This window comes from Motacilla alba, chromosome 5 (assembly GCF_015832195.1).
Source record: "Motacilla alba alba isolate MOTALB_02 chromosome 5, Motacilla_alba_V1.0_pri, whole genome shotgun sequence".
Lineage (NCBI taxonomy): Eukaryota > Metazoa > Chordata > Aves > Passeriformes > Motacillidae > Motacilla > Motacilla alba.
The window spans coordinates 27,173,168-27,199,499 of record NC_052020.1 but is presented as its reverse complement, the minus strand read 5'-3'; the positions used below and the strand labels follow the sequence as shown (position 1 = coordinate 27,199,499).

Genomic DNA, 26,332 nt, shown 5'->3' with positions numbered 1-26,332 from the left:
AGCTTTTCTTCTACATGTGTAACTTGCCCTTCCCTCGGCATGTCACCTTCAAGGCCAGCCTTTGACCAAGGGCCCAGCAAGGCTGTGTGTGCTAACTTGCAGCAGAAGGGATGCCTGCTTTACCTTGGTGCTGGGAGAAAGAAAAGCTACTGCAAAGTTGAGAGTTTTTTCCCTCTTTAGATGGTAATGGGATGTTGAGTGACACTGACCCAAAGTCTCCAGGCTGTGGTTGTTCCATTTGTTGTTGTATTATGACTCAGTTATTCTAATGCATGCATCAACAAATGTAATCTTTGTTCTGTCCTGCCTCAAAAAAAGGACTTCTCATCTTCCAGTGGTAGACATCTTGGCTCTGACAGAAATTCAAGGTCTTCTACTTTGTGCCTTCAGCCCCTTTAGGCCAGAAAAATGCTGATGGTGAAAAAAGAAGGTCTAATGAATACTAGCAATATATGCATTAAATTCCCATCACACTCTGTGTAACAGAATATGCTGGTAACCCCTTATAAACTACCTGCAGTAGTTTATGTCTCCACTAATGTGGTCCTGAAGCGAGAAGCTCCTTCCAATGCATTGACAGTGGGATAATGAGAAATGAAAACATTCTGGATAAATGTAGAGAGCAGGCTTGTCAGCAACCAGTCAGGAGGAAAAGCAGATCTAGTTTGTTAGGCATACATTACAGTGTGTGGTTAACAGTGACGGCAGATACATTAATTTCTCTGCCTTTCTTGTGGACATACTGACCCAGAATCCTCTTGGATGGAAGAGTAACAATTCCCTTTACAAAATGAGACTAGATTGAAATAACAGTGACCCCCAGCATAGAGAAAAAAACAAAAAGCATTGCTCATTCTTAACCATGACTTTTGCTGAGCAGAAATTAGTTCACTGAAGCTTGCTCATTTAGGAGAGAGAAATGAGGAATGCTTTGTTGCACTTTTTTCTGCCTCCTAGCCTGATGAAATGAGCTGTCCAAGGACTCTCATTCCCTGTCTTCAGCAGGGAGGCCTAAGGGGTATTTAATGACATGTGGAAGCTGAAGGGAGCGTCATTAGCACTCGAATGTCTAGGTAACTCTCTTAGAAATTAAGATTAAAAGCTTTGATGAAAGTGACCTTCACACTTCATGTGCCCTCTTTGCTTTCCTCCATGCTTGAAGCTCTAATGATTACTTTTTTCCTGCTTGGTCACTACAGAACTTACTTAGTGAAATATTTCCGTAGCTCAGCAGGAATTTGGATCCAGGGTGGATCTGGCTTGCAGATATTATATCTGCAAGCATTGGGTGGGTGCAAAACTAAGGCTGGTGTAAAGGGTCAGATCTTCCCTTTGTAGAGAACTGAACAAAACCTGGTAACATTGCTAGACACAGGTTTTTAATATTTTAATTAATACTTGATTATAACTTTAAGAAAGGATAAAAATTATCATCAAATGTTTCTTTGAGCATGCCACGCTGTCCTCTTCGAGCAGGGCAGAAATTTGCTGGAGAGCGCAAGAAAAACGTGTTGGGAATGGAATTAGTATGTACAACCAGGGGTTTGTAATCCTGTGGGCTCTTGGGTAGCAGACTGAAAATTCTGGGCAGGCTGTGGGAGGATGACGTGTATTCGTGTCTGGATCAGATGAGAGGACGGGAGAGAACAGAGGTGTGGCATTTGAGTAGAAAGGGAAGGAGAAAAGAAACAGCCAACAATTTGAAATAAGGAGAGCAGAAAGTGCCAGTAGTGTAGTCAGGCTAGAAGACAAGAGTAAGAAGGAGCCTTTTGGGAAGGAGTTATCTCTAGGGTAGCTTTGTTTATTTTTTATTTAAAAATGCAGTAGGTATTTGTAATTGTAACTGAAACTGAAATTAATGGCCCCATTTGAGACACCAGTGCCTGCTTGACTGATTGAAATGGGAAATAGTTAAGGTAAAAACAATATATCTTTCTTTTAAGATAATTAAAGTTTTATTTTGCTTGAAATTAAACTTTTCTTGTGGTGTTAATGACATAAATCATGTTGGGATTCCTTTAACTTACAGCAAGCAAAAGAGTAAAAAGTTTATTTTCCCGCATTGAAGTAATTATTTTAGCTCATTTTTCATTCTGAACTTTTAATTCAAATAGAAAAAGAGAAAACAACAGTTTTACCAAATGCTTTTCTTATGATTCTTGAAGGCCTGAAGTGTTCCTGGAGGCGTGGGGTAATCATAGCACATTTCAGAGCAGTTTCCTCCTAATATGCATGGAAAAATCTTTCTCTGATGTCAGCTATGAGTACATACAGATGAAGACACATAAGTAGTTGCTAACACAGAGGGATTTTCATTGTCTTGTGCAAACAGTTCTTAGTCTGGCTGACCTTCCTGGATGAAGTCTTAAGACTCAGAATGGAGTCAGGTTCTTTTCAGTGGTGCCAGGCAATAGGATAAGAGGCAATAGGAAGAAACTGATGCACAGGAAGTTCCACCTAAACATGAAGAAAGTGGTTTTAGTGTGTGGGTGACTGATTACTGGAACAGGATGTCCAGAGAAGTTGTGGAGTCTCCTCCACTGGAGATATTCAAGAACCCAGACAATCCTGTGCCATGTGCTGTAGGGTGACTCTGCTTGAGCAGGGAGTTGGACCAGATGACCCATTGTGGTCCCTTTTGGCCTGAGCTATTCTGAGATTTTGTGTCCACGCTTTGCAGGCGACTGAGCTGCCCTGTCACCCCATAGGTCTGATGTTGGAGTGCAGCAGCCTTGTAGGTCTGGGTTAATAACAAGTGATGCTGTCAGGCTCCTCTCAACAAAATGAAATGCTTTTTGTCCACTCTTTAGCAGAGCAGTTACCTCTCCAGGTATCAGAGATGAGCAGTTACTTCTCTAGATACCCTTAGACTGAAAAAAAGATCAATGCTTTGATCAGCAAACAACTTTGCATAAGGCTCTGGCAAAAGGGAAAAGTGGTATTAATTTTCATAGTGATTCGTTTGTGGGAAAAGTATCATTATCACAGATTAACTATGTAGGTACCCAAAGCTCATGTAATATATTGAAAATGTCAGGATATTTTCATCTTTGTGATTTCATTCCCACTGAGAATTTGTTCAGGTCGTGTTAAATTAAAAGGAATATATAAACAAGGTGTGAACAGTTCAGTTAAGTGGAAACCTGAGGTTAAAAACACAGTGATCAAATTCAGCGTCTGAAGTTGGCAGGGAGATTGTCTTACCACCTCGGGAAGGCTTGAAATTAAACTCGTTTTGTAATGTAGGTGTTAAATCTGTGAAAAAAACTCACTTGCATATGTAAATGAAGTGGCTTCCCAGATATGAAGAGAGCATGTTGAGCTCCGGGCTGCCTTTAGGAGAGAGAGGGACTGTGCTCCCAGTGTGTAACCCCTCTGCTGAGGTTCTGTTTTGTAGCATCTGTGAGGAGGAGATCTTTAGGTAAAACCAGGGCTGTGCTCCCTGTCTGGCTGCCCTCGGCCAGCTCTCAGCAACAGAGGGTGGGGCTGTGCTGTTGACTGCTTGAGCTAACGGAGAAAACAGCTTTGGGGTTATTTTTGTTGGGCTTCTGAGATCTTATTAACTTGAAAGGAGTTTTTGGAGATACTGGATTTCTGCACTGTGCTTATGTTCAGCTTTTTGTTCTCCCTGGCATTGCCTTCAAGTAAATGCATGGCAAGTAGCCGTAAAAGGAACAGAAATCCCTTCCCATTTCAGGGAAAGCAGGAAGATTAAGCTCCTTCCCCCAGTAACTGGATCCTCTGATTGCCATGGCTTTTGAAGATGATCATGTATCTTTCTGTATGTGATAGATTATGTGTGTGCCTGTGAACTGAAAGGTAGCTTGGCTTTGAAAATCAAATTAGTTTTCCCCTATAATGGTTTTACTTTTGGTTATTTACTTTGTGTGCTGACCATGGGACATGTAGCCTTCTAGCCAAAAAAAACGAGGCAGGGGAAGTTCTCCTGCAGCTGTTCCATCTTAGACTCTTCTCAAGCCATAGAAGGTTGGTGACTGTCTGGGACCCTTTAGAAAATTAAAGCTCTTCCAAGGTTACAGTATTGAGGATTCAAATTAATGTGGGAGCAGAGGGGAAGGTGGACTGGATGTGATCCTCCTTGAACTGGATGAAGTGCAGTCCAGTTCATCTGTGGAGCAAACACCACCTTTCTATCACCCCTGGTCAGCAAAAAAGCTTCAGCTGGATTGTCAGTATCCAACCATTGTCTTCGAAGCTAATCTATGTTATCTCATGGTTTCTAATCTCAGGGTTTAAATTTGGGCAGGTAGCAATGTCTCTACTTTTGTGTTTGTGCAGTAATACACATGGTATATTTGAAACCCATTCTACCAGCAGGGCTCCAAAGCACTCATGGTATGTAAGTTTTCAAGTAACCATTATGCATAAACCACAAAGCATTTCCTTTCTTTTGACAGATTGAAGACATTGTTACGAGAATGCAAGATGACAAAACAGGTGGAGTTCCCATCCGCACTGTCAAGAGCTTTCTATCCAAAATCCCCAGCGTGGTCACTGGTAAGAACCGCAACTGACCGAGAAGAGAATGTGAGCTGGTACTTGCTGGCTTTAAACAAACATACTGAGGCCACAAAAAAGAAGAGATGGGAGGAAAAAATGCCCCTCTCTGCTTAATTTTTCTATATGTTGTTCTGTTACAGGCTGAAGTAAGATTCCTTACACCTGAACAAAGATTCCTTAGTTCTGTTTTAGTAAACAAGCATTTATATGTCTTTGGGATGAATTATTAAAAAAATGTTCCATTGTTTTTGTGGCTGTGAGAGTATCACCAGTCAGAGTCATTCCCTCTGACAGGGGTAGGACTATCTTAGGTATGAGGTCAGGAAAGAAAGTTGAAGTTGTTTCCTTGCTCATAGCCAAATACTCTTACTGGACTTTGATCACAGGTAGAGGAATGTGAAGTACCTTTTACGCACGTGTGCTGCTTTGTTAAAGCTCTGTGTACAAAAGTGTGGATGGTGCAGAAATGAGGAGTCAGAGTACAAAACCATTCCTCCACGTTTTTCCAGCCAGAGTATCTTCCAATGCAACAAAAACCTCTGCCATTGATAGGTGATGAGTTTATTCAGGGTGATGTAAATTGTATGGAAGGTTTGTACTTGGGTTTCTGGTACCTGCTTTCACTGACTAAATAGTAGGGTTTCTGAAGGTTCCTGGGGAAAATAACCATTTATCTGATTTGAAAACTCACTCCCATAAGCTCAAGTCTGCAATACATAGACTGGATGTCTTAGGATTGACTCAGCTAAAAGAGGTTTCTGATATTCTGGTTAAAATTCATAGCTTTAAAAGGTAATCAATCTAGTCACCAAGCCACTGTATGTTACTCAGAAGGAAATAGGAAACCTCACAGGATTTTTAAACCATGGTTAGGAGTTCTCTGGCATGATGGAAACAGTTCTGGAGCAGCAGCTGCAATTGCATTGTCTTGAAATGGCTGGTTTTCACAACACAGAATTGTGAAAAGATGAAGATAAAATGAGAACAAAACCTCTCTCCAAAGCCCATAAAAATTCTTATATTTTGAGGGGAGCCAGCCTCAGTACCATTCCCTTCAGGTGATTTGAAAGCAGCTCTGATGGACAGTTCATAAAGCCTCTGAATTTGAAAAGTATGGGAAAATAACAGCCCAGTGGAGAGCCTGAAGTTTTCTCCATTTGTTATTTTTCCTTTCAGATGCCTAGACCTGCCTATTTGTAGACCAAAACCAAAAGCAAAGTATGTATGCTATCAGTGATTGACTGTAATAGATAGGTGAAGAGGCAGGAGCAGCTACATTTGAATGGAAGCTGAGGGTACTGGGGTTTGTTCAGTCTGGGGAAGGAAAAGCTGAAGGGAATGAGAGGCTACAAAGACAGGGTCAGATCCTTTCTCAGGAGTGCATGTTGAAAGTACCAAAGACAATCTACACAAGTTGCCTGGAAAGAAATCCCACTTACATTTACATATAGGAATAAAGTTATTTATGGTCAGAGCAGGTGAGCATGGACCTAGGCCCCAGAGGAGCTGTGGAACCAGTGGCTTGCAGCTGTGCAGAAACCCCTGGGCCCTGCTGAACTGAGCAGTCTGACCAAACTGTTCATTTGGCTTTGCTTTGTGTGAAGGTTGGACTAGACAAGTTTCAGAGAATCCTTCAACCTGAATTACTCTTACAGTCACTGGATACTCAGTTTTAGTGCTTGTCTAATTCCACACAATGTAATGAACAAAGGAGAAGAACTTGTATTTTCAAAAACTTTGTACTTCCTCTTGGGAAGAGCTCAATTCTAGACCATGCCATTCTCACACACTTTTTATTTCTACCTGCAAAATGGAACAGCAATGCTGAGATATGATTTACTTGGCAGGCTCACAGTGACTGTGATTAACAGGGATTTATTTTTGCTTGACACTTCTATTGTAAGTGCTTCTCACAGGAGAAATATAAAATCTTAAAAGAAAAGAAATATTACAGGAGTGTCTCAGTGCTCCAAACAGGCAGCTCTGTTTATAGTAGAGTGAAGTGGGTGTTTGATTTAAAGTTTGAATACCAGGGAGAGAACTGCTCGTCTCTGTTTTGCTTTCATCTGTCCTGATGCCTTAGGTGTGAATGAGGTATTGGGTAACAAAAGGAGAAGAAGCCTCAGGGAGTTATCAATAATGGTCCTCTCTTGACAACAGAAATCTGGGAAAAAGGATGAAAAAAACTTTTTTTGAATGTATTATGAGTTTGTGCAGGTATGCTGTGCCAAAGACATATTTCAATCTGCTCTGAAAGTAGATTTTCCTATCCCTTTTGCAGTCTTTTGGCTCACAGTAGGTCAGTCAAAGGAGAACACATCACACCATTATCTTCTTGGTTAGGTCTTCACTTTTACAGGCAAGCCACAGAGAATGAAAGTAGGATGGGATCAGTCTGTGTGGCACCTGTGTGCATGTGTCAGACATTGTCCAATGCTCAGTTTAGAGTATGGAATATAGAAAAGAATGCCTGAGGACAGATTTTGAGTAGTGCTGTGATCCATGCCCAGAATGGGTTGTCAGCCAATGCACATATTGGCAGCTGCTGCAGTAAATGGAGTTGCACGTTTCTCTTCTAGTGAGAAAAAATTTTCTCAGTAAAGCTTTTGTTTCTGTGGATGAATTGTTAATTCTATTTTCGCAGGTATCAGACTGTTGTAGGAACATCTCATTTTACTAACCGGCAACAAAACTGGCTTTCTTATCTTCTTTTCAATTTTCATATAATTGCATCTTAAAAAGTAACCTCATTTTTGGCAGGAGGACCAAACACATATACTTATTTCTCCCACTGGTTCAGACTTGGTCTTATGCAACATTGCCAAAACAAGTCAGAAGGAAGTCAGTGCTGCAACAGCAGAGCTTTCCAGTACAAAAAGCCTCCTTCACGCTTCCCAGTTTGCCACACATTCCCAACCTCATTGCAGATTCTCCTGTTTTGTGTACTGTCTGATCCTGTATATCAGTGTCTTTGCTGCCATAATCCAAGGGAGACGTGCAGTCTAAAGCCTTTGCACTAGTCTGCCCTCCTCCCAAGAGATTTCAATACAGCTTCATTCTGATCCATAACCCCTGACTTCAAGCGTGGCTGTCCCCACAGCTACATTTGGAATGATACCTCCTCCCAGCAGCAGTCCCATGGCTGGAGCCTTGCTCCTGCACTGCTCCTGAGCCTCACCCCAGCACTCGCTTGCCTTCCTGCTCTGCTCCCAGTGCTGCCTCCATCGCTGCGGGTGGATTGATGAGTTACGTCCTGGCTCCACTGGCTTGGATTGAGTGCTGCCATGCAAACTTAGTGCACACAGCCCTGCCAGTACATTTCACTCCTGTCCTGCCATGTCTATCTTACATAAGCCCTGGACCTCTCTCAGCAGAAAGTGCCAGTTTCACTGAAATGTGCCAGATGGCCTGTCACTACTAGAGACTCATGAGCTAAACCAGGTTTAAACTGCTGTGTGTCTCTGTCTGAAGAAGCCAGCGTGTGTCTTGGCAAGTGCCCATGGAGTTGTCCCAGAACACATCAGAATGTCACTTACTCAAAGAAAATGCATTTGGCTGGAGTATGGCAATCCCACGGTGTTGTGAAAGAGAGATTTTATTATTGAAAATGTTCCCTGATGATGTAGTTCAAAACAGTCAAGTTCTGCTGGAGAACTTTATATACCCATTGAGAAATTGGCTCCCTTGGGGCCAGTGTGAGGGTGTTTGTTGCCTTTTCCCTTCAGAGGAGGTCAAGCACATCTCTCATCCAGATATAGGCCCAAGGGAGAAGTAAGTTCCTCATGTCCAGAGTTTGAAAGGCCCCTGCTCAGGTGAACTGTGCAAAAAAAAAAAAAAAAAAAAGGTTGTTGTGGCATGGGGAGCAGGCTTAGGATTGGCAATGGTGGCAAGAGGCAGCATCCATCACCTAGCAGGGCCTGGAGAGCAGGCTGCAAGTCTGAGTGCTTGGTCAGAATGTTTGCTTTCTTAATGCTTCTTTTCAGGGGCAGAACTTGCCAGGGGCAGAACTTGCCTTGGTGCCTTATGGAAATTACAGTCATTGGGACCAAAGCCTCCATGAGCTGACTATCAACAGATTTGGCTTCCCTTGGCTGCCTGTCCAGCTGCTTGCATCACCTTAACACAGGGCTTTCACTGCAGGACTGAGTCTGATACAGATTTCCCTCAGGATTTGGGTAGTTTTGTTCTAGGTATTCTGTCTTTCCTCTGTAGTTCTGCTTTGAAAAATAGGACTCTTGAAAAGTGGTACTGACTCTGTTTCAGATAGTCAATAGATATAGATAGTCCCAAATCTAAACCAAGTTCAATCTTCTGCTAAGCATGAATTAGTCTATTTAGTTAAAACAAGCAAAAAAAAGCCACTAACAGACAAACAAAAAACATTCCAAAATTTAAATCAATATCCAAACTAATGCTGGGTATTTACAGATTTGTGAAGTATATAAAGAACATGCTCATGGGTTAAAATTGACATATGTTTATATGTGCATATTGTATAATTTTTGATGGTTTTCCACATTTCTAAAGAGCACATGCTGCACAGTAAATTCAACAGTTTAGCAATTGCTTGGTAGAAACTGTCTTGCCAAATACAAGTTGGCTGGGCATACAAATCCATTTATTTCTCATAAAAAAGTGATTGTTCTGAGCAAGTTGCATTTAAACTAATTCAAGTGAAGTCTAGGCTTCTTCATAACAACTCACATTTCCTTCTTTTATGCATCACTTCAAATTGCACCCAGTGGAAATGTAATCCCTCCATCCCTCAATAAGAAGTCTAGTATTTCAAAGCTGCCTTGAATCACACAGCATTAGACATGCCAGCAATTACATGAGTAGCGCATGCCTTGCAATTATTTTTTTTTCCTGTAGCTTTCTCTTAAGCCCTCTACTTGCATGTCAGGAGACAAATTAACCCAGTTAAGGAGTCAAACTCTAATGCTGTGTTCATCCTCAGCTCCCTCCTCCCTCACTTTTTTTCCTTAACTGCATCCAGCTTCCTACCTTTCAAATGGTGAGAAGGATGAGGGAGGAGAAGATGAAAATCGGCTCCCTGAAGTGTAGCAATTTTGTGCCTGTTGTAAAGATGCAAAGCAACACCTTGTGTAGCAAAAGCTTAAAGGATTTGATTTCAGAGGATGAGGGGAATAGCAGATTAATCAAATAGGATGTGGTCATCAAAGAAATCAGGGAAAGCAATCAAAATTAACATTTTAAACAGTGGATATGCAATATATCTCTCTGTGCATCTGCACATATGTACACCTAAATGTATGTAAATAGTGTGCAAGTTTTGTTAAGAATAAGCCCAAGAGTGGTTAAGTGTTGTATGCTAGAAATAACCAAGGACAGGTTTATGCATTTGTAGGTGCTGTGCAGAGTGAGGACCGCTGGTGTTTGTGTATCACTGCCCTCTGCTGCAGCCAAGCTACAGTTCAGTTCACATCATGCAGCTGCTCACCTTCCTCACAAGTGCTGTGTCTGTGTTCTGCTTTCCCAGCTCAGAGGCAGTGCATGTGGTGGGTTTTGTGTCCTGCTTGTTCCATAGCAGCGGTCCTTCTGTGCTGTGTAGCATAAACCCAGCCCAAATATTGGGGTTTGTGTGACTTGACGACTACTCTGGACTTGGAGGAGAAGGATGGTTTTCATAGCTGGCTGTTGATGTGTCATTCATAATTCTTCATCCTCTTCAGGACTGCTCATCTCCAAAAAAGCATGCTTGTACATCACATGAAGCTTATCTATCCCATAAAAATGCATGCATGCACTGTGGGATAAATCAGAAATTATTCAATAAAATTAACCATCACTTAAAATTACCAAAATTGGACACTCTTCATAACTATGTTGTCTCATATGACAGCACTTGAAAGTAGTTGCACCTGAGATGAAAAATATTGGAGAAAGTGCACATCACAGCAGGGGGTGCATTAAAATTTGTCTTAGGCCACTGAAACACTTACAAAACCTACCCTGAGGCTTTAGTATCATTTCAGTCAATAAAAAGGTTTCTTAAGTGCTAAAGCCCAGAATATTATGAGACATCTAACTTCTGTACATTAGAATTGTGAAGGTCCTTTCTGGTCCTGCTTGTCCTTGCTGTATTTGAACCTCTGCACCTGTCAAGTGAAGCTATAATAAATCAGAGACTTAAATAATTATACTGCATGGATATTCCTGTGGCCAAGGAAACAACAATGAAAAATCACCCAAATCACCAAATGATCCAGCTTTATCTTTCTGCAGTGATTGTCTGCTTTTTCTGGACATCAGAGATGATGTCAGAAGGGAAAGTAAACCCAAGACAACCTTCCAGTCATGTAGGCAGAAATTAGAACACAAAATTACAATTTTTCTTATTTACGAACATGATTATAAAAATTGCTGGACTGGAAAGCAACAAATGAGAGCTATGAGCCTGGAACAAAGCAGAGCTATTAAAAATTGCCTAGTATTTTTTCTCTACCAAAATTTGCTTTTTGCTGAAGGACTTTTCAGTCTTTCCGTTGAGACTAAAAGCTGGAATAAAGACAGATTGCATGACAAATTACCTGTTGAATTCCAGTGTTTAGATGAATTGGTAATTTAGCTACAATAATAAAAAATATTAGATATTAAGATTAGGGTCTTGTTGCTGACTGTAGTTTTATTCTGAAACACAGCATTTAGCTGATGGAATATTGTGGCTAATGAATAAAGCATTAAAAAGAAAAGTCAACAATATTTCAATGCCTGTAGAAATACATAGGAATGAATGATTAATGCTTTTCTGCATTCATCTCATCTTCAAAAGCAGAGCTTTATTAAAGAAGGTTGTTTCCAGATCTGAATGACACAGCGAAAGAGCAGAGATTAATTATAAGAACTGTGTGGCTTTGTTTTTTGGATGGGAGTGTTGAGCAGGCTGCACTCAATCTCCTGTCTTCATAGCAACCTGGGAGTTGTGTGGTGAAGGATCTACCAACACAGTTTTGTTTTTTCACACCTCTTGCTTTGTTTCTGCCCTTCCTCCAGCATTCCTGTGGGCGGCAAAGTATCAGACTCACAGCAGAGCAGCTTTGCTCCTGCTGTGCCCGAGAAGCCGCATCTTCCCCGAGGAGCATGTGGGGCTCTGACCCATCAACAAGCCAGTTTTACTTTGAGGTGTGCAAAAGCAACAATACATGACAGCACAATGATAATCAACAGCAAAGAGAAGGCACAAATCTTTGAGAGTAGATTGACAGCCATTACTTTGAATCTGTTGCTTTAATTCAATGCCATTCCAACCATTAGAAAAATAACCAACTCATATTATTGGGTGAATACATCTGCCTCTTTATTCCATGCATTTATTCTCTTCATTGTTATCTAGAATTCTTTGGCTTTTTTAAGTCAATATAATTTTAAGGGTATTATTTATTGGGCAAATTCTAACTTGCATTTTAATTAAAGTTTATTTTGCGAAAAACCCAAGAGTTTCTTCTATGATTTAAATTTCCTGACTTTAATCAGTGTGTTGTTTTAAAGAAATGCAGAAGTTAGCTTCAATAACTGTAAATCCAGGCTCATAAATAACTTCTACATGTTAGGTTTGATAGGTGAGTATTGTTTGTTAGATATATCTCAGTTACAACATTGAAGTTACTATTAATGTAACTCTTGGGGGTGAGGTGAAAAGGAAGGGTTGGCTTTGCTTTTTTGCTTTAAATAGTACAAAGAATTACATAGACTACCAGTTTATTTTTACTACCATAAATAGCCAGAAGTCACTGTTGCCAAAAGCTGTGCTGGGCAGTTGGAATACATCTCCACAAGAGGCTGTAGGCAAAGGAGGTTAGCATGGTTCTAGATTGGACAAACTGTAGGGCCTGGTTCGTGTGAATACCCTGAATGGTTGATGAATACCTTGTTTTATTCTACCTGTTCCAGCAGAAATACACAGCTCTTTGGTCTTTTATGTATTTGCACCTGAAATCGCCATAGATTTGGCTTTAGAACCTTCTATGAAAGTAAAGAGCACAACAAAAAGCTTTCAGGCATGCATATCCATTGCTATAAATATATACATTTGCATGTTTTCTTTGGCTTTTTTTTTCCTGTGTGGATAAATCTCTCAAAACTGCATGCTGGCTTCCCATGGATTTGTTTTGAGTATGGTGTGAACTGATGAGCTTGGATATTTTTGATGTATGATTCACTACCACATGCAGAGAAGAAAATTGTATTTTGGTCCTGCAGAGCAATAAAACTAAGCAATTAGGTCTTCGTTCAGTTAATTCCTGTTTGGTGGCCGGGTGCTTTCCCACAAGAGAGTCTCAGCATTCAGCTTTTGCAAGGTCACTTGCACTGTAAGAATTTTCTCCTTGTAGATAACTCTACAATATGACCAGGACTGCAGACTAACTCTTACCTAGGAATGAATAATAAAACTGACAGGAAACTTTGAGAAGTTGGTAATGTAACATGCTAAGTATACTCATAGGCAAAAAAAATAGCACAGACTGATGAGAACAGTAACTCGTGTTTCTAGCAGTGGAAGGTTTTACATCCAATTATTGTAGGGTGTTGTGTGGTATTGCATAGAAATTCTGTCATTTTTGAAACTGTTTTATTGTGGATAGGATCGTCTCCCTCAGTGTTTTGTTTGTTTGTTTGTTTGTTTGTTTGTAAACACAATTGCTTGCTGGCTGATACCAAAATGGTTGTCAAAATCACTGAATGAATAATTTCTGATGAGTTTTCCTTTCATGATATTTTACTTTTGCCCTAACTATTCAGTAAGTTTAGACTGATGGGAAACCACAGTTTTTTAACGAATAAGATCTGCCAAATGTCCGGTGTTTTCTTGAATGCTGTCTATGTTTTTTCTCTTATGAGAGAGACAGGGACAGGTGTGCTTTCTAAGGAAGCAGTAGTAGCCATAGAAAATAAAAGTTACTGTGTTCTGATAAAATTTTGATCACAAGGCTATCATTATTGAAGCTAATGAATTGGACCATGGCATATTCACCAAAGCTTATTTCTTTTGTCAAGCATGAAACTCAGAATCTGAAGACTAAATCTTATAAAATGTGATTTATAATTTTGCACTGTAGCATCTCATGTTCATTGTTTATGTCATTGCTACATGGGCAGTACATTAGAATTTGGTTTTGTGTTTGTTTGGTTTTTTAAGTAGGAAGACTAGGTTTTAGAGCTCCAAAGAGCATTAGGTCTTTGACACTCCAGCCTCTTGTTCCCCACTGTCCATAAATCCAGGGTTGCCCCATCCTGGATGCAGAATCCAGCACTTTGTTAAAACTTCATCCATTTGGCGATTGCCCAGCCCTGTGATTTGTCCTGGTCTCTCCAGGACCTCTCTGTCTTCAAGGGAGTCAACAGCTCCTCCCAGTTTAATACCATCAGCAAACTTACTCAGTATGCCTTCGAGTCCTGGATCCAAGTAATTTTTGAAGATGTTAACAAGAATTGGCCATAAAATGGAGCCCTGGGAACCCCACTAGTGGTCACTTAATGTGTTTATCCTGCTGGGTGCTGGACATTTTGTCCAGAAGGATTCTGTGAGAGGCAGTATCAAAAGTTTTACTAAAATCCATAAAAATTATATCAGCTGGCTTCCTTTGATCAACTAGGTGAGTTATCTTGTTATGAAAGGAAATTATAGCTGTTGACAAGCAACAGATCAAGGAAGGCATCTTTCCTACTTGTCACCTGTAGTACCTGTATCATGCAGTTGTCATCCAGGTGTTCTGGGGATCTTTTGGATCTGTTTGTGCCAGCTGTGGGGTATTCCTGTAGTATGTTAGCATGTCTGAGCACCATCTCTGTCAATGACTTCCAGCTGGTTTGCTCCCTGCTCAGCCCATTAGGCTGAGGCGCCTGAGGCAGAGGTGTTACTGTAGCCAGACATCATAGAGGGAGAGCATCCCCCTCACAGCTCAGGAATCCCCATGGCTGGGTGCTGGCTCAAAGCAGGTCGGCTGGGAATAGACATGAAGCCCTGAGCTCCCTCCTCTCTGTGCTGGGGAAAGTCCTTGATGCCTTCCTGAGGTTCTTAGCATCATTATTCTGTAGTACTGCTCTACCCTCCCCATTCCTGGCAAATTTGTAAGGGTTGTGACATTAAAGTTGGGGAAGAGGGAGGAGAGATTAGAACAGTATCTAATGCAATCAGGAATAAAGATCAAGAGCGTACCTCTTGCAGCCTCTCTACTGTAGTCAGCCTGCTTCTGGAGCCCTGTGCAAGTTAGATTTGAGCATACCATCTAATTAGGTATCTGGGTCATGTTTGACATGCTCTTGGTTTGGGACTGACGTTTCTGTGCACCTACTTAGCTCTAAATTTGCCAGCTGTTTTCCTTAAATAATTCCACTTTCCACTAAAGGATTGTGTATCTTATGTAATTACACCCACAGTAGTGTAAGGCCAGTCATAGGGACACAAAGGTAGAAATAGCTGAGCATTTTACACCAGCCTTGGCATTCCTTAATGGAATCATTAAAATTTGGATTCCCATCTCTGCTGTGACAGTCTTCTTTAGCTCTGCTGAGCTCTCATTCATAACATCTAGACTTTGTCAGTTTAGGTGCAGCTCTGGAAACAGCTGTCCTCTGTTCCACTGAGTCCTCTAGGCCTTGCCTGTCAATCCAGAAAAGTCAAGATTAAATTCCTTTTCATTACTTCTCTTCAGCAGTCAAATGATTTGTTAGCAGTCTGGATAGATTCAGGGATGAGTTGCATGAATTTTCTTCAAATAGTCTCGGGCCATGAAGCATTTTCTGAAACAATAATTCCCATTATGTGAGCCAAACTAGTCACAGCACTTCAGGCACAGATTGTGAGAGCGCTGGAAAAGTCATGCTGGGGTGTAGAGTACCAGACCAGGAAAAAAATTTTCATGTGCAGTGACATGCTGGAGATTTGTCATTTTGAGACTACTGTTAAAGCAGGGTTCATTCCATTAGGGCCCATGCTGTTGGAAAAAAAAGTTTTAAAAAAAGATGTCTCATTTTGTTGATACTCACTTCTCTTTTCTGGGATTCCTGGGCTATTCTGTTCCTAGAAAGGGCAATGCCCATTTTAGGGACAGTTTATTTGAGAATTGTATCTCCATATTGCAGTAGGTGCCTTACTAGCCCATTTTTAAAAACAATTCTCCTTTAAAATAAGGAAATCCTGATGCTGCTTTTCCAAATTCACCCTTTACCTTTAGTTCCTGTCTGTTCTTTTTGTGTGTGGTACCTTCCCCCACTGGCCTTGCTCACTGTGGTTTCTTCAAGCCCACCTCTGAAAGGAGCCTACAAGAAGGATGGAGAGGGACTTTTTACAAGAGCATGTTGTGGTAGGACAAGAGGGAATGGCTCAAACTAAAACAGAGTAGGTTTAAATTAGATATTAGGAAAAAAATTCTTTACTGTGAGGATGTGAGGCACTGAAACAGTTGTCTCAGAGAAGCTGTGGATGCCCCATCCCTGGAGGTGTTCAAGTACAGGTTGGATGAGGCTCTGAGCAGCCTGGTCTGGTGAAGGGTATCCTGAAGGGTAGGGGGGTTGGAACTAGATGATTTTTAAGGTCCCTTCTCAACCCAAGCCATTTTAGATGATAATAGTCCACATTTATTTGGGATTAAAGCCAACATACTCTAATGTGTTGCAAAACAGCACACAGGAATTGGAGCTTGAGTGGTGTGTGAGGAGAGGTTGAAAAGCTGTCACACCTTGATTGTGACGGTCATCTGCGATTGCATATTTTCACTTTTGGTTAAGAGTGATTGTTAATGGGGACCTGTAGGTTTGCCCTGCAGAACAGGAGGGTGTCCTTTGCAGATGGTACTCAGAGAGGTGGATTAATATGCTGCCACAGTGAGAGGTAAAACCCGCAGATGCTTTGTGTCATGTCTGCATGGGTCCATGGAGCCACCTTGCTGGTTTTGCTAAATTAAAGGAAGGTAGCATCTGCTCTTCAGCTGTGTCACTTGGCAATACCCGATCAGCTTGACTGAGTCTGTGAGCCTGTTCCTGCTTGTGTTACTCACAGTGCATCCTGTCTTGTCCTGTTGCATAGCAAACTTTATTTCTGGAAAAGTATTGTGGAATTCCGCTGTCCTAATGAAAACCTATATAGACTCAAACAGTAATAGGAATGGCAGCTGCATTTTGTTTTGTTATATAAACTTATCCCTTTTTATAATTCTTGAACTTTGTAGGTTAAGCTTTTGGTGATGAAAATGGTCATTTCATGTATGTTTTGGGGGCATGGGATAATTTACAACCTACTCTCTGTAAATAATCAGAGGTGCCAGGTAGAGCTGTAGTTGTGATGATAATGTGCAATACCATATTTTGAGTGAGAACTTGCTGAAGGGCCTTTGGCACCCAGAGGGGTCACACTGTATCTGTTTAGGGAATTTTCTGCAAGTGCTCTGTTCTGAAGTGGGTTTCTATGGAACAATTGTGAGCAAGACTCTGAAGGACCCCTGCTGGTGTTGTTTTTGAAAGGCTAGCTTCTAGCAAAGCCAGGCACAATGGGTATCCATACATGCAGCTGCACTTGGAACCCATGTGGTGAAGACGGTGTCTTTGCGAGCTCCCTGTAGGTGCTGGGAGGGAAAGAAGGAAAGAAGACAGGGCATGTCCTTTTCAGGTGTGTCCCTTTTCTCCTGCTTCTGCCTTTTTTCCTCATACCCTGCAGCTGTTAAAGGGACTAGTCTCACCTACTGAGATGTGAGTGTAAAAAGATTTCTCTCAAGTGACACTCTTGGCTAACACGAGGCAAGTTGGCAGATGGGAGCTGTAAAAGGCGGGCTCTAATGGGCATAGTAAGAATACCCACTTTGTGTCAAAAAAATGGCCACCAGCAACCCTCTGGCCACGCATCCTGTAGTGGATATCTAGGGTAGTATATACAAAAACCGGCAATGTTTAGGAATATCGTGGAGGTATGTTGCTCAGTCTCCAGATGTCTGGACTGAGAGGGACATGGTGGGGGTCACAGTCAGATGTTTTGCCATTCTGCTCTGATTTGATTGTGTTTACATTTTTCAGATATATGGAACAAATGGTTTTACCTCAGAGTAGAGGGGAAAAAAGCCTTTTAGGAAGTAGTTTGGAATATGATTAAATATTTCCAGTGTTTTACATTGACATACATAAAATCCTGCAAATGTACACGTAATGTACTTTTTAGCTTGTGTGTGGCAGACACAAAGGTGCACTGCAATAGACATGGATTTTGGTGTTTGACTACAAAAATTTTCAGGTTAACATGTAGATATGTAAAATAGTTCTTTGTTCCTTTCCTGACTAATGCAGACTAAGAGTTGGACTAGATTAAAATTGTAGATCCCTTTGAAATTAAATATTCTGTTAAGTAACCATCCCCGTTAGTTAGCTGAAGAGACTGGCTGAGAACATGCTTTTGTAGTGCTAGTGCTATGGAGAATCAACTGCTCTGTGCAGAAAGATCCTGCACTGATTGCCTTCAGCACCCAGGCAGGACATCTCACCCTTACTGTCTCAGCATGCTGGAAGGTTTCATCTTTCTCTGCAGTTCAGAGAAATTAGTCAACCTTCCTTATCCTATCACATCACATCTGAACATGCTCAACTTGTTACTACCTTTGTTTGCCACTTGACATCATTCCTGTGTTCTTATCTCTGAGCTGTGCTTAAGTCACATGGGTGGCTTTAGTCTTTTATGTTTATTTAGGATCATGATGAATGGTAGCATTTTGATAAAAAACTTGTTATGTTTGGCTTTTGGTTTTTGATTTTTTTTAAATTTTGGATTTATAGATGTAGCTAGATATAGCTATATCTATATAAATATATATTGAAATATACAAAAAATAAAATCCACTAAGTGTTTGGTTTACAGTTAATCAAATATATGCCCTGCAGAATGTTTTGTCCCTTTAATGTTGCATTACTAAGTACTTTCATGAAAGAAATTACCCACTTACCCTTAAGGGATAGTTTTGATGTGTATCACTGGTCATTTTAAAAGAAATCTCTCCAATACTGGAAGACTGATGTGAATTATATAGCTCTTTATTTTACTGTGTATGAACGAAAATGTTCCCATTGTGGATGGGTTTTTTTAATGTATAATTTTACACGTGAAAGCATAACTAAAGAAAAAAATGTGCCCAGGTTTTCCTATAAATCTTAAATTGTTTTACAAAGTTTTGACTGCTGAATTGTAAGGCAAAAAACCAATCTGATGAATTATAGAACTTATTCTGGTTCTATATGCCAGCTCATGAAAGAGATGAATGCTTGAAACCAAGCTCAGGCTCCTCCAATGTTTGTGTGGCTAGGTGAAACACTTCAAATGCCCTTGAAATGAGACTGGCATTAAAAAAAATGGCTCTAACATTATGCCAATACATCTTGTCGAAAGCTGGTTAGAAGTAGGCTCCTGAGAGCTTTTCATTTTGAAAATGGAACAAAAGGCTCTAAAGTTATTTCTGAATCTTGTGTCCGGTATATCTTTTAAAAATTCAGACAGGTTGTCTGTAGGACAACTTTTTGTTGTTCTGGTTGTTTGTCTGGGGTTGACATCCTTTGTAGTCAAGAGATGTAACAAATCTGTCCAGGGTAGTTCTCAAAACCACAAATGGTTATTAGCCTGCCATGGCCTGGTTTTAATCTGAGGCAATGTCCATGTCTTTGTGTATTCAGGGAGGCAAAATGGTACAAACAACTAGAGAGAAGAAAAGGAGAAACAGGGAAGGAAGTGCATTTGTTTTCCTTTCAGAATTGCTAGTTTAGAATACCAAATTACAGACAGCATACAAATGCCCAACAATTTAGTTTCACAAATCATAAATCCTTCACAAATGGAGCATTCTACACCAGCATAAACATATAATTGCTTCAAAATAGGTTTAAGACAAAAATGTGCATTTAATAACCAGATGATAAAATTGATGAGATCTTAACGGAAAAAAAATCAGTTGAATCTAAGCTAGCTGGAGACTTACTTATCTCCATTCCTCATATCCTGATAATCACTGATTGTACATCCTGCTAAAAGGATAAAAATCCCTATTATTTTTTTTCTACAGATCAACTTTCTTACATTATTTTAATACCAAGAAAGCAATCAAGCCCCATCCACATGTGGCTGTTTTCATTGGCATGTGGTTTGGCAGAGGCTGTCGTGGGTTTGTATGGAGCTCTCAGTCTGCACAGGGAGGGACTCACTAATGGTCAAACTAGGCTGTATTTAGAAGTAGTTATATTCCTCCTTGATACCAGAACTGAACCAAGATGCTGTTGCCCATCCATGACAGCTTGGAGTGGTGAGGGGTCAAAGCATTTCCTGGGCTAACGAGGCAGCTCTGGTGCTACGGAGAGGCTTGACAGGGTCACACCAAAGGCACCAACTTCCTGACTCTGTGTTCAAAGCCTCAGAAGTGAAAGAGTTGAAAAAGTGATTAGCAGCTAGAAGTGCCTCCTGTTGTACCCACTTCCTCATGCTGGATTGCTGGCCCTCATGGCAGTCTGGCAGTGCAGGCACCCTTTCTCCTGCAGCCAGAGATTCAGGTGATCTAGAAGCTCCTTTACAGGGGACTCCTGCAGGGTGGGAACCCCACTTGAATCACTCGCGTGCCACATGGCCTAAAAGGTGCTAACTGGCCATCTCTGCCCATAGTGCTTCACATGGGAATTGCCAGCAACTGTCTAGTTCTTGACCATCTGCAAATGCTTGAAAATTGTTCTTCTTGTTGTTGCCCATGGTACACCTGCTGTATGTTCTTCTGCTCTGCTTCCAGGACTTGACTGCATATCCCAAATCAGTTCTTTACACACTTAATCTGAAGTGGTAGTGAAATAAACACATCCCTTCCATTTTGTGTTTTCATTTCAAATAATGGAAAAATGTGTTCTCCCTTATAGAATCATAGAATGTTTAAGGTTGTAAAAGACCTTTACGACTACTGAGTGCAGCCTTTAACTCAACACTGCCAAGTCCTCTGTTAAACCATGTCTCTGAGTGTCCCATCTATGTCTTTTAAATACGTCCAGAGATGGTAACTCAGCCACCTCCCCGGGCTGCCTGTCCCGATGCTTGATAATCTTGTCAGTAGAGAAAATTTTCCTAATATATCATCTTCTAGCTTTATCACTTGTTACATGGGAGAAAAGGCCAACCCCCACCTTGCTACAACCTCCTTTCAGGTAATTGTAGAGTGGTAAGATCACCCGTGGCCCTCCTTTTCTCCACGCTAAACAACCCCTCGGTGTCTTGTCTCAATTGGAGGCCAGAATTCTGTTTCAAATGGGCTGCAGGAAGAGCAGGAAATCAGTTTAACCATGTTGAAATAAGTATCTTAAATTGTGTTCTTTAGGTCTGTTTATGGTCTACTCATAAAATGCACAGCCACTAGGGAGAGGCTAGAAGGATTTTGGCCTTTTTTGTAGTTTTCTGGAGGTTTCTGTGATGTATTGTAGCAGGCTGACCCTGGCTGGACACCAGGTGTCCACCAATGCACCATCATTCCTCCTCCTTAGCTGGACAGGAGAGAGAAAATACAACAAAAATGTCACAGGTCAAGGTCAGGACAGGGAGAGATCACTAACCAGTTACTGTCACAGCCAAAACAGACCCAGCTTGGGGGGTCTGAATTTATAACCAATTTATTAACTGAATTTATAACCAATCAAATCAGAGTAGGACAATGATAAATAACCCCAAATCTCTTAAGAACCTTATCCCAGAGGCACCATCACCTCCACTGATTGGCTCAGCCTTGGCCAACCATGGCAGACCCATCTTGGAGCCAGCAGGCACTGCCTCTGTTGGGCACAGGGGAAACTTTCAGCAGCTTCTCACAGAAGCCCCACGTGTAGCCCTCCCACTGCCAAAACCTTGTCATGCCAATACAATCCATGTGCATAAAGTGCTTGTTTTTTACTGTGAACTGATAGCCTCAGGGAAGCCTCACAAGAACAGATTCCAGACTTGGACTCACAAGACCTGCTACGACAGGTATTTTTAAGATCTAGCTCTAAATCTAAGGAGAGTTAAAGTCACAATACCAAAAGCATCTCTGGCCAAAAAACACAGTCAGTTTGCCTGACCAGCATTCTGGGCTCTTATATGTCTAATTTGAGGAAAGATGTTTTTTTTTGTAGTGGGACATTTAGGGAAAGCTGGAGATGCTGATTGTATCTTATAATGTTGGATACCAGGAGGGTGTGTTGAAGGATGAGGATAAGTCATTGCCATGAGAGAAGTTTCTTTAAGAAGTAGGTCAATAATTTGTCATGCTGTACTGCATTTTATAAGGCAGCTGTCATCTCCACCTCTGTGACATGACTCTCTATGTAGTTTCAAATTTAAATGCATGAAAGACACCCTCATGACTATAGGAAGCAAGTATCATCTCTTGTTTTAACCTCTTCTCTCACCAGACCAGCTCCTATCAGCAAATTGCTGGTTCAGCCATAGTCTGGCAGCCTTTGCTTGGGTTTTGCTGCAAGTGTGGTCAGAGCAACGAAGAGAAGCTGTTACTTGATTGGGTCCTTGGTTTTAAATTTGCATGACCTTCTTGTAGTCTGATCATGTTTGCACAAGACAGTCTGTGAGAAGCTGGTGACAGAATGTAAATATTACTCTTTCAATTTGTTCTCTCAAGTTGGAAACAATATTCTGAGTTACCTGCCTTGGGACCTACTGTAGTTTGCTCTGAGAATAGTGTTAGAAAAATTTGCACAGCACTGACAGGTTTCAGTCTGTGAAAATAAAACCAGAAATGAGCCTTTACAGAGCAGGGATTCTGCACAGGAGAGTAGGATGGGGGAACTTTATTGGCAGGAATTGGTATTAATGTTCAACACTATGAAGTGGCAAGGCATTTTATGTTTTCACAGTGTTAGGTGAACATCAATTCATTAATCCTTACAGCTCTCCTGAAAGACTTTACATTTCAGCCATGTATTTGTCTTTCAGGAACATTACATGTGGTCTTTCCCAAGCCATACAGGAATGTACCAGAATAGAAGTTTGGATATCCCTGATGAAGTTCAAGTACATCCAGTAGCAGAAAAGAACTTTGCCATTTTTTATGTTTCACATTCAGGTACATGTATTGACTATCACAAAATTCAGTGGACAGCTTGTGCACATATCTTAGATTATCATTTGAACATTTAGATTTTGTAAGCAAAATCTATTTTTGCATACCTGTCATTGTTTTCAACATCTATGTTCTTATTCCTTGGGCCTATTTTCTACAGGCTTATCCACTTGCTTCTTGTATATTTTCTCCTTTGACTTCTACTACTCTTTCTCCCTTCTAACCTGTCTCTGTACATGCAGCATAAGCTAATGGAGCGTGAAGAGGCTGAGAAGTTTATTTCAGAATAAATCACTATGTTGGACAGAATCTCCTGAGCTTGTGAGATAGTATGGTTGTATAAAGTGACCTGACATGCTTTCAACTGGCTTCATCAGAGTTGTGTCAGTGCCATTAGCAGTGTAATTGGTACAATACCTAAAATGCTGGATATAGCAAGGGCAGGAGCAGGCACAGCCAGCCCTGGTGGGGCAGCGTGATTGCAGCTGTCTGAAGAAACTTGGCAATTTTTAACCAAGGAATATGAGGTGTGGTCAGAGTTATTCTACACACGTTACTGTGTGGAGGAGGAAGAAAGACAGTTCTTCTCCAGTATAACTCTGGGTTTCAGATTTGGTAATTTTATGTTTTCATAGAAAAATGTAATGCCACTTGGGATGGCTTTGCTATGTCAGAGTTAATTTGACCTGTAATTTTTTATATGGCCTTTGGAAGAGTATTTTGTACTGAAATCAATGTTGTATATGTGCATATTCACATATTCACTATTCGTCCACTTAACCTGGTGTCACTGAGTTACCTTGCTTTTTGTAGGGTGGGATTTCTGGTCCCAAATCCTCCAAACATAATTTTCATGCTTGTTCTTGCAGAGGGGACCATACAATGAACAATCCAGCAATCGTTGTGCTCCTGAGGAGGGACTATATGAGTATACAGATAAAGCCTGTGTTTTTATCTAAGTTTTAGTGCCTGCTTCTATGTGACAAAACATTTTGTTAGACAGAAGTGACTTCTTTATAATTTTTCCCCTCAGTTTAACATCATCTCCTTTACTTGTTTTTATTGCATTGCTTTGCAGAAAAAATTGCTGTAATACTATCAAAATTTATCTTTCTTTATCAAAACCTTTGTTCCTCGATACACTCTGTACCTTTCGCTGCTTACATTTCCCCTCTCTTGAGTCAATTTAATTCATAAGGTCATAGTTTTAACCCTTTTGGGTAGTTAACCTGTTTTAGATGTTTTATTTTTGTCTGGGAGAACAAAAGAAGTTCAGGTTACAGATGTTCAGCCATATGGGTTTTCTTCTCGTGTGCAGGCTTTGCCTTTGCCTCCCCAGTGCAACATTATTGAATATGTTTATAAAAGACCAGGTCTACAGTGCAGTAAGGTGCTCAGCATTCCCACTATGTCCTGCAAACATTTCCATGTGTACCTGACTTTGTTCTATGAGCAGGCCAGTGAGCTGGCTGTGCTGGGACAGGCGACTGCTTGCTCTCCCAGGCTGACAGTACAGTGATCTGAGTCCCATGTCTGCTTTGTTGTCATCTTTCTCGGGGACTTGATGCAAGATGCTGGTGACTTGTTGAGTAAAAAGAGGGCATTGCACATCAGAATGTGCTCCTCCTGAGCCCGTGGTCCTCGGGTGAAAGTGAAAAATCAGCAGAAGATAGCAAGGTATTCCCCTGCTCTGCTTTTGCATGCCCGTTTTCAGACACAGCCTGATGGTGTGACCTGTTGGATTTTACTGTTTTATTGCAATTCTGTGTCTCGATTGTCTGGAACCTTTTCCTCTCACTTCTCTTAAGTGTGAGTGACTTCAGTGGACACAGCGTTCCCCTCTCTCCGCCGTGTGCCTCCCGGGGTGTGGAGAGGACAGGACAGCTCCTTTCCGCCAGGAGTCTGTGTTTGCCCTCCTAACCTCCGAAATCAGTCACACCTGAACACGATGAGCGGCACTTAGAAGAGCGGTGTGCTCTCCCATCCGCTTTTCCAGCGGCCTCGCCTCCCATTCCCTGGGCAACACCACCACCTCCCGGCCGCCTGCCCGCCCGGCCCCAGCCTGGGGCTGCCGTGGGGCGGGGTGAGCTCAGCCTCCCGCCTGCCTCGGCAGGAGGAGGGAGCGTGCTCCAAGGTGAATGATCTGAACGCATCGGAAGAATGTTTGTGATACCAAGAAAGGTTTGTTTTCCTCGCAATAAGCGTTGATTTGCCATGACATCCAGGTGGTGCGGTCCGGCCTCCGTGGCCGGTGCCCGGAACTTTGGAGAGCATGTTTCCAGCCCCAGCGCTCCCGCCCGCAGCCCGCCCTTGGCAGTCTGTCGCCGCCCCTCGGGCCGGGCCTGTCGCCGCCCCTCGGCCCCGCGCGCTCCCCGCGGTCGCCATGCGCCTGGGGCGCGCGGCCGGCGCCGTCCGTGCTCGCGCAGCGCCCCCTGGCGCGGCCCTGCGGCACTGCGGCTCTGCCCTGAGGCGGCCGCGGGGCGAGCGCACGGGCCTCGAGTGCCCGACTGGGAGGCGCGTTTGCTTCTACTTCATTTCTCATTTCGGGGTTTACGCGTAGATTTGTTTATTTTCTTGCTAGTGTATTTACATTGTTCTAGTTTCTACAGTCACTCGTGGAACTACTCTGTGAAAGTATTTTGAGAGTTCTCTCCCAGAACGTCTGATTAATGAAAATACTTAACAAGACCTTACAGACGAAGGGTTGCTGGCCTAAGAAAAAGCTTTAGCTTTACATAGAAAGGATTTTGAGCTTTACTATTTGAAAAATAAAGGCAGCATGCATGTGCTTTGCTACACTGCAAGGCTGTTATGTGCAAATCTGCCCAGGCAAGCTGCTGAGAAGCACTGTGAGGTCCGAGGTTGTTCCTGCCACGCTCACCAGGACATGGCTGAATTCAGAGTGCACAGAGCGGCTGATGTGCCCAGGGATGTTTTTCTAGAGAGCCAAACCAGGCTGGGTTTGTCAAGAGTCTGTGGGGGTGATACAACACCCTGGTGCTCGTGAGGTTTCCAGCAAGTGAGTGAAGCTGCTGGGTCTCGGACCAGGGCACTGTTGATGGCAGTAGGAAAGCAGCAGCACTGTCAGGTGTGTCCCGCTGCTGGCAGGTGTTGCACCACAAAGCTCTCTGAAACAACAGAGCTGCTCTGATCAAGGTTGAGCCAGGCTGTATGAGGGCTGCACTTTGCGCTTGGGTAGCAGCCAAATACACAGCTGTGCCCATCCTGCTCTCAGAACCTGTTGCTATCAGAAGTCATTGCTGCTTTGGAGCAGCCCATCAACTTTTCCAACTCCAAAGCCATGCTTACATCAAAAGGAGTTAAATAAAATGTTGGTCTTCAAATTCTTGGTGAGAAATAAAAAAAAAGAAAGAAAATATTCTGCTACATTCTCTCTATCTTAGAATGAAAACAAAAATGCTTCCTAAAATGTTTGTTGACAGATAAGATACATGGTGTTTTGACATTAGATTCAATTATTTAAACTACATGGTAGTATTTCAGTGCAGCTTTCAGATTTTCAAAATGCTTCTTACTTTTGAGGTTATTTGGTAAAATAAACTTGAAGGGTATATCAGACAGGAAATATAATTTTTAAATATAGATTTTAAAGAAATGGTGATTGTTGTGTTTACTGATTGTGTTATGCACATCCTTGGGAAATCAAATGTAAGAACGAACAAATAATTTACTTACTTTGAACTTGTTAATTATGGCCAACAGATTTTTGCTTGTTGGTTGTT

At 41.7% G+C, this 26,332-nt stretch overlaps 1 protein-coding gene across 4 annotated transcripts in view; it reads left to right on the top strand.

Annotated features, from left to right (window-relative positions):
* RGS6 (regulator of G protein signaling 6) overlaps positions 1-26,332 on the top strand; it is a 257,978-nt gene that overhangs the window by 148,211 nt on the left and 83,435 nt on the right. For all 4 annotated transcript variants that reach the window (XM_038136985.1, XM_038136984.1, XM_038136983.1 and 1 more), the window contains exon 3: positions 4,419-4,518. In XM_038136985.1, the coding sequence (XP_037992913.1) occupies positions 4,419-4,518 (100 nt within the window). The remainder of the gene's footprint in view (positions 1-4,418; positions 4,519-26,332) is intronic.